This window comes from Centroberyx gerrardi, chromosome 9 (assembly GCF_048128805.1).
Source record: "Centroberyx gerrardi isolate f3 chromosome 9, fCenGer3.hap1.cur.20231027, whole genome shotgun sequence".
Lineage (NCBI taxonomy): Eukaryota > Metazoa > Chordata > Actinopteri > Beryciformes > Berycidae > Centroberyx > Centroberyx gerrardi.
The window spans coordinates 13,463,527-13,475,895 of record NC_136005.1 but is presented as its reverse complement, the minus strand read 5'-3'; the positions used below and the strand labels follow the sequence as shown (position 1 = coordinate 13,475,895).

Genomic DNA, 12,369 nt, shown 5'->3' with positions numbered 1-12,369 from the left:
CACACTGTTTTTATTCACACTGACGCTCCCTTTCATAGGTTTTCATATTGTCCCCTTTCTCTCTCTCTCTCTCTCTCCCTCTCTCTCTCTCTCTCTCTCTCCCTCTCTCTCGCTCGCTCTCTCCTTTTGTTATCATAGCTCAGTGTTTTGTGAAAACTTTTCGGAGGTCATGCACAAGCTTGGTATTCAGGAAGATTAACATTCTTTTCCAACTTAATCTGCTCGCACAACAAGATCAATGGTTGGATTCGATGTGAAGAGCCAATAAATGGCTGGGAAATTTGAATTTATATAACATTTACATCACAGAAAATCTGTAAAACACATGTATGGTATATGTTTTATTAGTAAGAGTCTTTACTTACAATATGCTTCAAACATCTTTGTCTTATTCAATAAGTTTATATTATGTGCAACTGTACTTGCACTACACACTGTATACTGTAACTCAGTGTTTTAAGTATTGCAGCTTCAGAAGGCCTCATGATGGAGGGATTTATATTGTCAAAGGACTTTATGACAAACTTGTTCTTTTAAGAATTTCATACATTCATTTTTCATATATTTGACTTGACCTAGCATTAAAAAACAGTGCATTACTATACGAATGAACAGTCATGTAAAATTATCCTCTTTGTTGTGTCCACTTTTTCCATCATTATGTCAAAGCTACTTCCTTGGAAAGTACATTCCCAGCATCATAGAGCAACACTAAAACCAGAGGCGTAAAACACATAGAAAACGATTGCGGAATCAGACACAGGAGAGGGAGCGACCAACTCTGACCTATAAATTGCTGCTGCATCATAGTGTGATGCTGTGGGGTTAGATGTGTGGTCTTCATGTGTGGGAGAACACAGGCTTACACCACCAGGAGACTGTGTAGGCCTGCGTCAGCTCTTTGCTGTGATTTACTGTTTGTCGTCCTCCTCCGCCTTCACACGGGAGACTCATGGGTCCCATTCTCACCAGTAGGCAACCCATTCTCTTGGAAATGGATGATAAATGCCACACACACACACACACACACACACACACACACACACACACACACACAAGCTAGTGAACATACAAGCAAGCGTGCATGTGTGTACACCAAGGCCATTCTTTCTACGGTGCTCAAAGTAACTGGTGAATGAAGCTGGATGGAGATTTGTGGAGCAGTGTCCTTTGTGCTCAAACACCCAGGGCAAGCCAGGACCATAAATTGAGATTGGCGCATGACGGTTGAGGTGCACCATACTATTTCAATGGATGGGTGACTATTTATGGTCTGAGACATGACATTTCTGCTGCATCAGCAAACCTTGTGGAGCAAATATAAAACGGAGGACATATGCTATCTGGAAAAAAGGTTATAGACCTATTTTACATGTCATTTGATTTTACTAATGTAGCACATACACAGATTGTCTTTCTTTATCTGTCGCCATTGAGATGCTTCACTGATACGTAATATCACGGATATTAAAACAGAATTCAGCCTCCATTCTCAAATGTCTGTAATGCAGAGTCCAGTTGGCCAAGCAGACTCGCACCTTTTAAGTTTTATGTGTAGTCAGTAAAGCACCGTGCCTCAGCTTTGGTCTTGGCCTTGACTGTTGGCAGCCATAATGAAAATGTTTGATCTTGATGTAGGCCCAGGTCTAAAACCCTGAGGAAAATCTCCAAGACACTGAACCAATAAGATGGTGAGTGTATAAGAGGTTGTGGACAAAGTGGACAATAACTGTGTTGGACCAATAAATACCTCTGTGGATGCATGAATGGTTTGGGGGGTGTGTGTGTGTGTGAGTGTGTGTGTGTGTGTGCGTGTGTTACGGTCAGTGTTTTAAGCATGTGTGAATGTTCCCCAGCCTGGTTTCCATGCTTGGTGGAGATGGAGATGCTAGAGGAGGGTGAGAGGATTTATTACCTAGCATTAGGAGCACTAATCTGTTGCAGGTGTTACTGGCTGTTCTCCCAGGCCATGCCTGCTCCCCTCCCCAGGAGGCCCCACCATATTTGTGTGTGTGATAGAAAGAGAGAAAGAGAGAGAGGGAGGGAGAGAGAGAGAGAGATTATTTCCACTGCATCTGCAGAGGGATTATACCGTCTTCACAATCCTCTCAAATCATCAAAAGAGTCCCCAGAGAAGGACAAAGACAACATCTATTTCAATGACTTCTCCCCATCAGTCATATCAATCAAAAGATTCGGCTTACGGGAAAACAGCAGAGTGCAAGAAAATCACACAGTCATTAGCATGCAAGCATACAAGCATACATGTCAAAGCTTTACATTACAAATTCAAGGTCACTTAATTTTGCTATAGGGGAGTAATGTATGGGCATCCAGGTGAAATTGCTCTTAAAGCTGTTTTTTTTTTTTACTTTTCAATTGGATACTATTGTTTTTCAGTCAACTCACTGCTGGTATACAGAAGCAAACTGCGCTGTGCCAGCAGGGTACAACCTCAGGGCCGTATTATAATAGAGAAGACCACCATGATGGATTAGGCCCACCACTTCACAGGAGGCCCGCGGTGCCTTGGGGATGATGAACAAAGACACAAGGACCCCACAGAGAAAGCCCCCACTCTGCAGGAAGTCTGCAACGCCTATACTGTGGCCAGCAATGGCAAGGAGGGGAGAAACTGAATGAAGCAGAGAAGAATGGAGATGGAGAGGAATCCAGTGCAGAGGGGTGAGGAACAGGAAGGACCGAGGGAGAAGTGGAGGTGGGGGGTCTAATTCAAAAAGAAAAGTTAATTTCCAAAACGGCATATGTCCATTTTGAAAAATAAAAAAATCATTAGCTGAAGTTCATCATTCAGTATATTCAAAATATTACAAATATTGATGGTCCAATCTGTGAACATGACACCATTTTGATTGATTGATTGACAGATAAACTTTATTGATCCCCAAGGGGAAACTGAGGTAGCCACCCTGCACACAAAACACATTCTGTCAACCAAGGACTTGAGCTACCTCCTGTTCTCTAAAATAAGTATTATCTTTTATCTTTTTTTTTTTTGTTCTGCATGTCATTTTGTAAGAGTGGATGACACTTTTTTCATCTCATTTTGTAAGGAAGCTCTTCAAATGTGTCCAATGTTAGTCATATATATATTATTATACTGTAAACAGTTTAACAGTAAATGTTTTCAAACCAGCTTACCGTAGCGCCTTCAAAGGCATCATGTTTGCATATTTAGGATTTCGTAGGACAGGGAATACCATGTCAGCTACACTGGTTGCCCTGGGTAAAAATGTCTTGGGAGCTACAGATCTGCTCCTAATGGAGGAATCTCACTTCATTACTTTGCCACTACTGCCCTCATGTGGACATTTACAGTACTGTTCATAGCAGGGTATAAGCCTGTCCTCCTCAGTAGGTAGGCCAAGAGAAAACACACACTAGCCATGACCTTTTCTCCCGTGTTGACTTTTTTTAACTGGACCTCTCCCAAAAGCAAGATGAGAAAAAATGGGGCAAGGGTCAGATTGCTATATATAATAACATGATCCATTTGCCTGGGAGGAAAAATATTATGCAACTGGAAGGCTAAAATATTAAGACAAAAATGTATGATGATTCAGATTAGTAAAGCTATATTTAGGTAGTGGAATACATGACTTACAGACAGGCTTGTCCACAGGAACATAATACACAGTCAATCAATCAACATGCTCCGCGTGATAAATGGGGTTTAAAGTAAATACATTTCTGTTACATTAGTGTTCAAATAAGTTAGATGTAACAGCATCTAAAACAATTAAATATCAACGCATTGAATGTTGTGTAGAAGATAGCGAAATGGAAAAGATATGCAAAATGGAGCCATAGATAACCGGTTTTCATGGGTGGTATCTGTAGGTGTTCCGGATGATATGGTTTGTGACGGAGGGGAACCAGTCTTTGACAAGACTGACAATGCAGGTGAACCAGGGGTAGAAGAGCTCCTGCTGCCTCGTGGCTCCTGTAGCGATGATGTTCAAGGCTGCATCTGTGGCAGGATAGGCTGGAACATCAGTGATTCCCCTAGGACACAGAAAAACACCGATTATGATACTGATTATTTTTTCGATTAATCGATGAATCATTTAGTCTATAAAATGTCAAAAATAATGACATATGGCCATCACAAGTTCCCAGAGCCCTAAGTGATTCTTCAAATGTCTTACTTAGTCTGACCAGCAGCCGAAAAACCCAAAGTATTCATTTTATAATGATATGAAATGGAGGAATCAGCAAAATCTTAGTATTTGTGAAATTGTAACCAGCAAATGTTTGGTATTTTTACTTGACTAAAATGACTAAAATGACTAAAATGATTCTGTCGATCACCTAATCGTTTCTGCACTATTAAATAGAAACAAATTAAATATTAAATTCAGCAATCTGATACTGATTGATCATCAGTTTGCTGTAGCTGTAAGATAAACACCTAATACTGATTTTAAAAAAAGCTTTACAATTTGACTTCACTGACTTGTCACAGGCTATTATAGGATGTTCTGAGTGTATTTTGACTCACTTGATTTTCTCCATAGCTGATTCAGTATCAATGAGCCCCAGCGTGCATATAGAGATGGATACATTGCTCTTCTTCATAGCCAGCTCATGCTGCAGGGACCCGAAGAAGCCATTCAAGGCAAACTTTGTTGAGGTGTAAGGTGCCACAAAGGGACTGGGTATTTTACCTGAAACAACAACACATGTCAGAATACAATCAAACACATAGTGTTTTCCAACACATTTTGTGCAAGGCAAATTTCTTTACCGTGAAACATCCTCCCTTCCTCCTTCCTTGTTTTGACATGACTTGTTCTTGCAATAATTCCCAAGATAATGATGTGCTATTAGTCACTTTACATATTGATAAGACTGGACATTGTACTGAAAGAGTATTATTTGTGTCACCCAGTCAGCATGAAGCATCATTCAGCATCCAAAAGCATCAAACATCATTCAGCTTGCAACAGAATTTTTGGAATAACATTACATTTCCCACAGTCAATATCACTGTTGAAAGTTGAATATTAAAAGACACTTAAGGACAAGATGTATGTTTCATAGCTTGCTGGCAATAAGCAGAATTGTTCATCAACATCTCTGTGAAATGGTTTGTCAAACCTACCTAAAAGTGACGAGACAACCACCAGTGAACCTTTACTTTGCTCAAGGGAGGGCAAAGCTTTCCAAGCCATCTGAATATAGCTGAAGAAATTGACCTTTGAAAACACACACACACACACACACACACACACACACACACACACACACACACACACACACACAGGAAAATGAAAAGGGATAGGACAAAATATATATATATTTCTACTGTATACATTTATTATAATGTCTATTTTTCTCAAATTTTCTATTTTTTCCTGTGAAATACTGAATAGTTTTCAGTCTCTTCCTCTGATAATTAATCAAATGAAACAACCTGAAAAGGGAAAATCATAGTAGGCTTTGCTTCGTTTTAAGGGGTCATGAACCAAAAAGGTTGAGTAGCACTGTGTAACAGTAATAGACTATAGGCTGCATTACCTTCATCAGCCACCTGGTGTGATCCACGTCTCCCCCCCACATGCTGAAGGGGCTCGGTCCGATGTGATTGAGCAGCAGGTAATCCAGCCCTCCCAGCTGGTCCAGAGCAAAACTCACCACTCTGTCTGGGTCTGACTCACTGGCCATGTCCGCTGATATGTACAGAGCTTTCTGGGCGCCCAGACTCAGACACTTCTCTGCCACCTGTACACCAGTATTGGAAAACATGGGTTAACGGACCTGTTCAGTAGCAGAAAAGAGTATAGAAAACACCTGTGGCTTTGATACAGGCACTCCAATCAATGAATCAGTGGTGCTTTATCCACCTGCAGCCAGGCCTAATCTATGCATTCTGTCCTTTTCAATTTCTGTGTGAATGCAATGTTATTTTAACTAGCAAATCTGTATTATGGACTCTATGAAACCATGGTACGGTAAACATATAATCCTCAACAACCACTGGACAGAATGGAAAATATGAAGAAAAATAAAGCCTACACACTGTTTTCTGCTAACAAAGTGCATGCATTATTTATGCATTTATTGGTCTGAGTTTTGATAAATGTATGCAGAATTCAGTGTGTGGGCTCTTGAGTCTATCCATATGTTGTGAAGTTCACTGACCTGCTGTAGAACATTCTCCCTCCTTGCTGTAATAACAATCTGGGCACCAAAGCGGGCGTAGTGATATGCGATTTGTTCGCCGATACCTGTACTGGCTCCGGTCACCAGAACCCTGGCACCTTTCAGAGACTCTGAAACAAAACAGTAAAAATGTTGATACAGTAATATTGGGCATAACACACAACAATACATGAAACACATAAAACAGAGGAAGATTTGGCAAAGACACATTCATGTGTACTGTAACCCCATGTTTTGTTGATGACGATAAATAAGAGTTCAAACTAGTGTGCAACCGATATGGTTTTTGAATTTCCATACCAATACTGATAAAACTGCTGATAGCTAATATTTTGTGCCGATATTCAATATCTTTTTTTTTCTCATTTTCATGCCAAACATTACAAGGATTCAGTACTTCCTCCAGAATTGTATTCTTGTTGGGGTGGAAAATCCCCTAAATCTGCAATTAGACCATGAAACCCAGCAGCTCCTTAAGACAGAGGGACCCATCCAACCCATTCATAGGGGAAATCTGGGATATATTACTGCCTTTAAAGAGTAACTAAACCCCAAACCCAATTCTGTGGCGAAGCCTGACACCTAATGGTGAAAAGTAGGGTACTGAACTGGCCATCTGCTATTGGCTGATCTTTGATGCCAGGTGATGTCACCTTAGAGTGCAACAGGTGGTGACAGATGGCCAGTTCACCATTAGGTGTCAGGCTTCACCACAGATTTAGGTTTGGGGTTTAGTTACTAAAGAATTCATTAAAAACATTATTAAACTGTTAAATGAATAAATCAAATGTATGCAAACACAATAAAATTTCATTGCAGAAGTTACAAATTGTTTTTTCTATATCTGTGGTCGGGGAGGAACCTCCATCGTATCAGCAGTAGAAAACATGGCTGGCCGATATCCGATATTTAATAAAAGGCCAATACTGGCCCGATATTTCGCTCTAAGCCCATCATGAACCCTGACACTAATATCACTGTATTACACAGTAAAAAATCATCAATATCACTCAAAAAAACAGACCACAAGAACTGCTCCTTACTACTGCTGAATGAGGCAATTGTTATGAATATGAACCGGTCTAGAATTGCTAATTCTTGGTGGGAATGGGGTATGATCTTGTGCAGAAAATTACACTTAAAACTCGATTTTTTCTTCAGTACAGTGGTAAGTTCATTATCACACTCCTATATAGTCAAAAATGTTTGCTATCTAACCATTACAGTGCTCTCCATAATTACTAGAACCACTGTGATATGTGATGTGCATTTCATAACCTTTACCATAAAAAGATTAGAAGCCAGTCAAAGTCCTCGATAGATATTTAGAATATGACTCATGGTCACTAGACTCATGGTGCATTTCTTTGGAATGCTCTGTAAAGCCTGAACTGCACTGTCATGCATTTGAATAAACCTCTGTGCTCTGCGCTGCCATATGTAAAGTTGGTAACATGTTCCCTAATGAAACATCAAAGAGTTGAGTACATTATCTTAAACCATAAAGCATAACTTCAGTACCACCTTGCAATAAGTTTAACAACTTTGTTTAGTCAATTTAATGTCAATTTTGTCAGTTTAATGTTACATTTTTGGGCAAGATTTCAAGATTTCTCCTGGTTATTTTCCTTCCATCTTCCTTCTTTCCTATATTACAAGGGTAAATGCAAGTGACAGCCTCACTATAAAGTTCTCCATACACATTTGTAGGCACAGGGGAAGCAGTGTACAAGGTAATAGTGATTTTGCAGACTGGTATACTATTTGGCCCACTCTACACCAGAGTAAAAAAGATAGCCAAACTTGATGTATGGATGAAAAGCCAACTGAGATTTCAGAAGCAAGGTACAAAAGTCAAGGCTCACCAGAGCATCCCAGTGGAATATAACACCAATCTCATGACTCACATGGGTTATATTCTGAGCAGATGTATCAAATCAAAAAGAAATTTGCCACGGAGCAAGGGTGCCAATAACTGTGACCACACTTCTTTGTAAATGTTGTAAATGTTGTAACACATTGAAATTAACCTTTTTTTTTACCAGTTACCTCAGAATATATAATTGTCAAAGGTTTCTTGAGAATAAATAACAAATAAATCTCATTACTTATTGTGGGTGTGCATGTACTCGGGCAGCACCATATCATTTCATTACTTGTGGAAAATGAACTCTGTACACTGTACAATGTGAATGAATACAGTGAGCTCTCGCTGACATGTGACCATAGTCACAAGAGGAAAGCATGTCAGATTATTCATCATTTTCAGCTTGTCAGATTGGGCATATTTATTAATACTGAATTTCCCCAGGGAATCGTCAAGATTCAATCAACATCATCATGCACACAGATTTTGTTTTAGCATAGACGAGTAGTGTAGCCTATCATAGTGATCAAAGGGAAATTCAATTTTACCATTTTGATTTGTTGTTAATGCCCTATGACCGTTCAGTAATGTTTCCACTGAAAATGGGAAACACACTTTTCAAACTGCAATGACACATACAGTATAGGTGTATAGCTCCATAGAGAATGAATTGGACAAGATGAGAAAGTTCACAGTGACAGCACCTTGAGCAATTTTCTGTAGATATCGATACAGTACCTCACTCAGAACTGTTAGTATTATACAATACAGCTCAAATTAATGTAAAAGCAAACATTACATGAGTTTCATTAGTCTTCATTATCTATGGATCATCTCTCAGCTGTATATTTTGATGACACCACACCTTATTCATCTGGTTTCAAGCTTTTGGATTTGAATCAGTGATTTATTGTCTTAGGCAATAGGCTACATTAACATATAGGAATTCTTAAATTTAGTGGTAGACCAATTCACTTTTAAGCTTTTAAGTGTCTATTTTACACCCTGAAGCACCATTTTATCAATTAATAACATTATATAATGGCATATTATAATCACCTGCAGGTCCATAACCACCAGCTGCCATTGAATTATCATCTAGGCAATTTCTCCTAAACATAAAAAAGAAACTACCTAAATGTCAACAACTATAGTTTTAACTATATATACTCAACAACAGCACAAAACATTACTATTATATTGCAGTTGCATCACCCTTACCTGGATCGAAACTAGGTGCAGTCCACTTGACAGCCAGGAAAGCAACGCCCACACCAACTAGTATGAGTTTCGTGAAAGTTCTCATTTTGCAAATTTTTTTGAGGAATGACCGTAGACTTCGGAATTCTAGTTTTCAGACCTGCAATATGAGGGAAGCAAGGGTCGTTTACGTAACTCCCCCACCCCCTCTCTTTCTCTCTCTTTGAGTGTGTATTTCTAAAAAGGGGTGTGTAAAATGTGATCAGATAAGAGGTTTATTGAACTTGAGGCAGGCGAGATTAGGTTCTCCGAAAGAAATAGCAAACGTATAGCAGTTATGTTTTCTTGGTATGATTAACATGTCTGTTCCTTGAAATAAATGTCTTTCAGAAAAAAACAAATATTGTGTACTAAGTTTTAATGAAATAAAATGAACGAAATACAACAACTACACGACTGAACGAATCAGCGGCTCTGAAATCGCTCATTTGAACGCAACTTTATTGACTCAGCCCTTGTGCACAGGATTGTCCTTCATATAGTTAGCTAGCTAGCCGGTAGTCCAGTTCATTCTTTGCGTAGTGGTCATAATAGCTTTCACGGCAAACTAGACACAGTTTAAAGATAATAAACATTTAAACCACTGTGATCATGGCGGCAAAGATTTTGCCTGTAGTGAAGTGAGTATTTCTTCATTCACTTGTAATACGTTTCGCATTACGTAGCTAACCAGCCGACTAGCCAGGTAGCTAACTAATGCTAACTGTCAGTCAGGCTGAGCGCTTCCCAGCTGACATTTATTTTGCTACTTTGCCAGCTAGCTAGTTAGTTATAGATTAACAGCTCACTGACCAGCAAAATTATATTGTATATGTGTCTTGAACTTGGACGCTGGTCTAAATTACACAACTACTCGGCTCGCTAACTAACATAATTTCTTTGCACCAAGGAACACACGTTCGTTTTATGGGAGAAAGCCACCTAGTCAGTCAGTTTGATATGTTTCGGGTGGGTACAGCAGTGGGTATTTGCCTGAGTGCCTCTGTTCTTTCTATTCCAGATTGGCCACCAAGGTGACCATTGCAGGAGGAGCTCTGTATGTTGCCTATGACTCAGGACTGCTGGGGGCCAGTGAGCAGGGCTCAGAGGTGTTGGCCAAGGCCAAGGCTGCAATACCACCCGCGATACAAGAATGGATGAAATATTTTGGCCTGGAGGTAGAGATCACAATTCATCGTTGAAGTGTGATGCAACACAATAATGCAAATGTATCAGGGGAATACATTTGTCTCCGTCGTTGTCGTAGCTCTTGGAAAATGCAGAGCAGTGTGGTGTAATGCAGTGTCCACCCCTTACAACATGCTCTCCCCATAAACAATCTTAATAGTATATCACACCATTGTGGATTTATTCCCACTCTGGTATAATATGTCACTCAAATAATGTCTTAAATTACCCCATTCTTGTCCACTAAGCTCAAAATTCAAACTCAAGGGTGACACACTCTTCCATCATTTTTCCAATAATAGAGGAAGATAGTTCACTTCCAGGTAGTTCCTTCAAACAAATCTTTCAATAAATCTCTATGGGAAATCACCTTATAATGCTGTCTAGCATCATGGGTGAATGATCAGAAAGTCTATGAAATATGTTACATGTTTCAGTCACTAATCTCAGTTGAGGTTGTTTTGAAGTGTGTCGAGATCTACTGTGATTTATATTGCATTTTATATGACTAATTAGCTCACATTACTGTCCTGGCTGGTTTCAAACTAACTGATCATCCTTCCTCTTAGGCTCAGCTCCCAACTATTCCAAAGATTGAATTCTCTCCCGTTCAGGCATGGAACTCTGGTAAGAACTGAGAAGCTTGAGTATTTATTTGTTTTTTAAGGGGAGGGGGCAAGTATAGTAATGTCATGAGCTTGTGGTATGGAGTGCACACAGCATTGAAAATGCAGTTGTATAATTCACTAGTTAGATGCAGTGCAATCTCTTCAGGCCTAGACTATTTTCAGTGTTTCATAGTAATCAAAGTCAGCATCACTATAAGGAGTCATTTTGATGAGATTATAATCGTATTCCTGCTTGTAATGATCAAAGGCAATCAAATGCCTTTTATGTATTTCCGGTGCATCAGACTCAAACTTGATAATTGGAAGGTTTTATTTTGTGGCATTTTTTTTGTCTAATTTTATTCTAGGAGTGCGGTCGTCAATTTCAACTCTTTCAGACGGCCCAAGAAAAGCAGGTGAATACACAAATCAGGGTTTGCAGTATCTGAAAGACCTCACCAAGTGAACATGAACACCATGGAGCAACCTGACATTTCTGAATCTTTTATGGCTCTTGGATGGGTCTCAGCAGTCACGATCCAAACTTCAGAAATGGCATCACTTCAAACGTTGAAACCCCTCACAGGGAAGAAGAAACCCCCCTACATCAAATCATTTGGCTGATCTGAATGAATAATTCCAGATGATGTAAATATAAAGGACATCAGTCGCAGTTTAGAAAACTACCAGAGTTTTAGAAAAAAATGTTTGTGTTGAAAGCAATTTAAGTCTGCTGAAGGATACATTTGCACACTAAATTATGTTGAAATTGTTTGGAGCTATACATAACACTTATCCAAGAAAGCAAAATAACCAGTAGTGGACATATTTAACAGTGTCATGCATTTTGTGTATACAATCGTTATTTATTTCAACACCATGTCTAATATACATTATTTTGCTCCCTTTTGGCATTGACCCAAGTCCTCCTCATACCATCCAACTCCTGTCTTTTATAAAGAGAATGTCTGTTGTATATATATTCAATTTCACCATTTATGGCTATGTAATACAAAAACCTTAAACATGTCAAGTCTTTGGTGTGATTTGTTCAACTGAATCAAGAGTATTTGGGGAAAAGGAAATTGTCTTCTGTCTCTTTCAGTTATTTAAGTTGGGCTACTGTATGCAGGCCAGCCACATGAAATTCATGATTTCAACAGTGGGATGTCAGTGTGCCCTTAATGGATTTCTCATCTTAACTGATTTTTACCTTTTTGTTAAGCGAGTGTCATCTTTGACCTGCACTGTCCATCAATTGCATTTGAGATCCAGAGCAAA

General features: G+C 39.3%; 2 protein-coding genes across 2 annotated transcripts; one reads left to right on the top strand and one right to left on the bottom strand.

The window, feature by feature from the left end:
* Window positions 1-2,887: 2,887 nt before the first annotated feature.
* Window positions 2,888-9,411, bottom strand: hsd11b1la (hydroxysteroid (11-beta) dehydrogenase 1-like a). The gene is made up of 6 exons (XM_071906110.2): window positions 9,275-9,411; window positions 6,166-6,296; window positions 5,542-5,745; window positions 5,126-5,219; window positions 4,523-4,688; window positions 2,888-4,026 (listed from the first exon to the last, which is right to left on the bottom strand). Exons 1-6 carry the CDS (start codon window positions 9,357-9,359, stop codon window positions 3,843-3,845), a joined length of 864 nt encoding a protein of 287 aa, XP_071762211.1. The 5' UTR covers window positions 9,360-9,411; the 3' UTR covers window positions 2,888-3,842.
* Window positions 9,412-9,762: 351 nt separating this feature from the next.
* Window positions 9,763-12,117, top strand: micos13 (mitochondrial contact site and cristae organizing system subunit 13). Its single transcript, XM_071906108.2, has 4 exons — window positions 9,763-9,933; window positions 10,314-10,470; window positions 11,050-11,107; window positions 11,457-12,117. The coding sequence occupies exons 1-4, from the start codon at window positions 9,905-9,907 to the stop codon at window positions 11,552-11,554; spliced, it is 342 nt and encodes a 113-aa protein (XP_071762209.1). The 5' UTR covers window positions 9,763-9,904; the 3' UTR covers window positions 11,555-12,117.
* The last annotated feature ends 252 nt before the right edge of the window (window positions 12,118-12,369 follow it).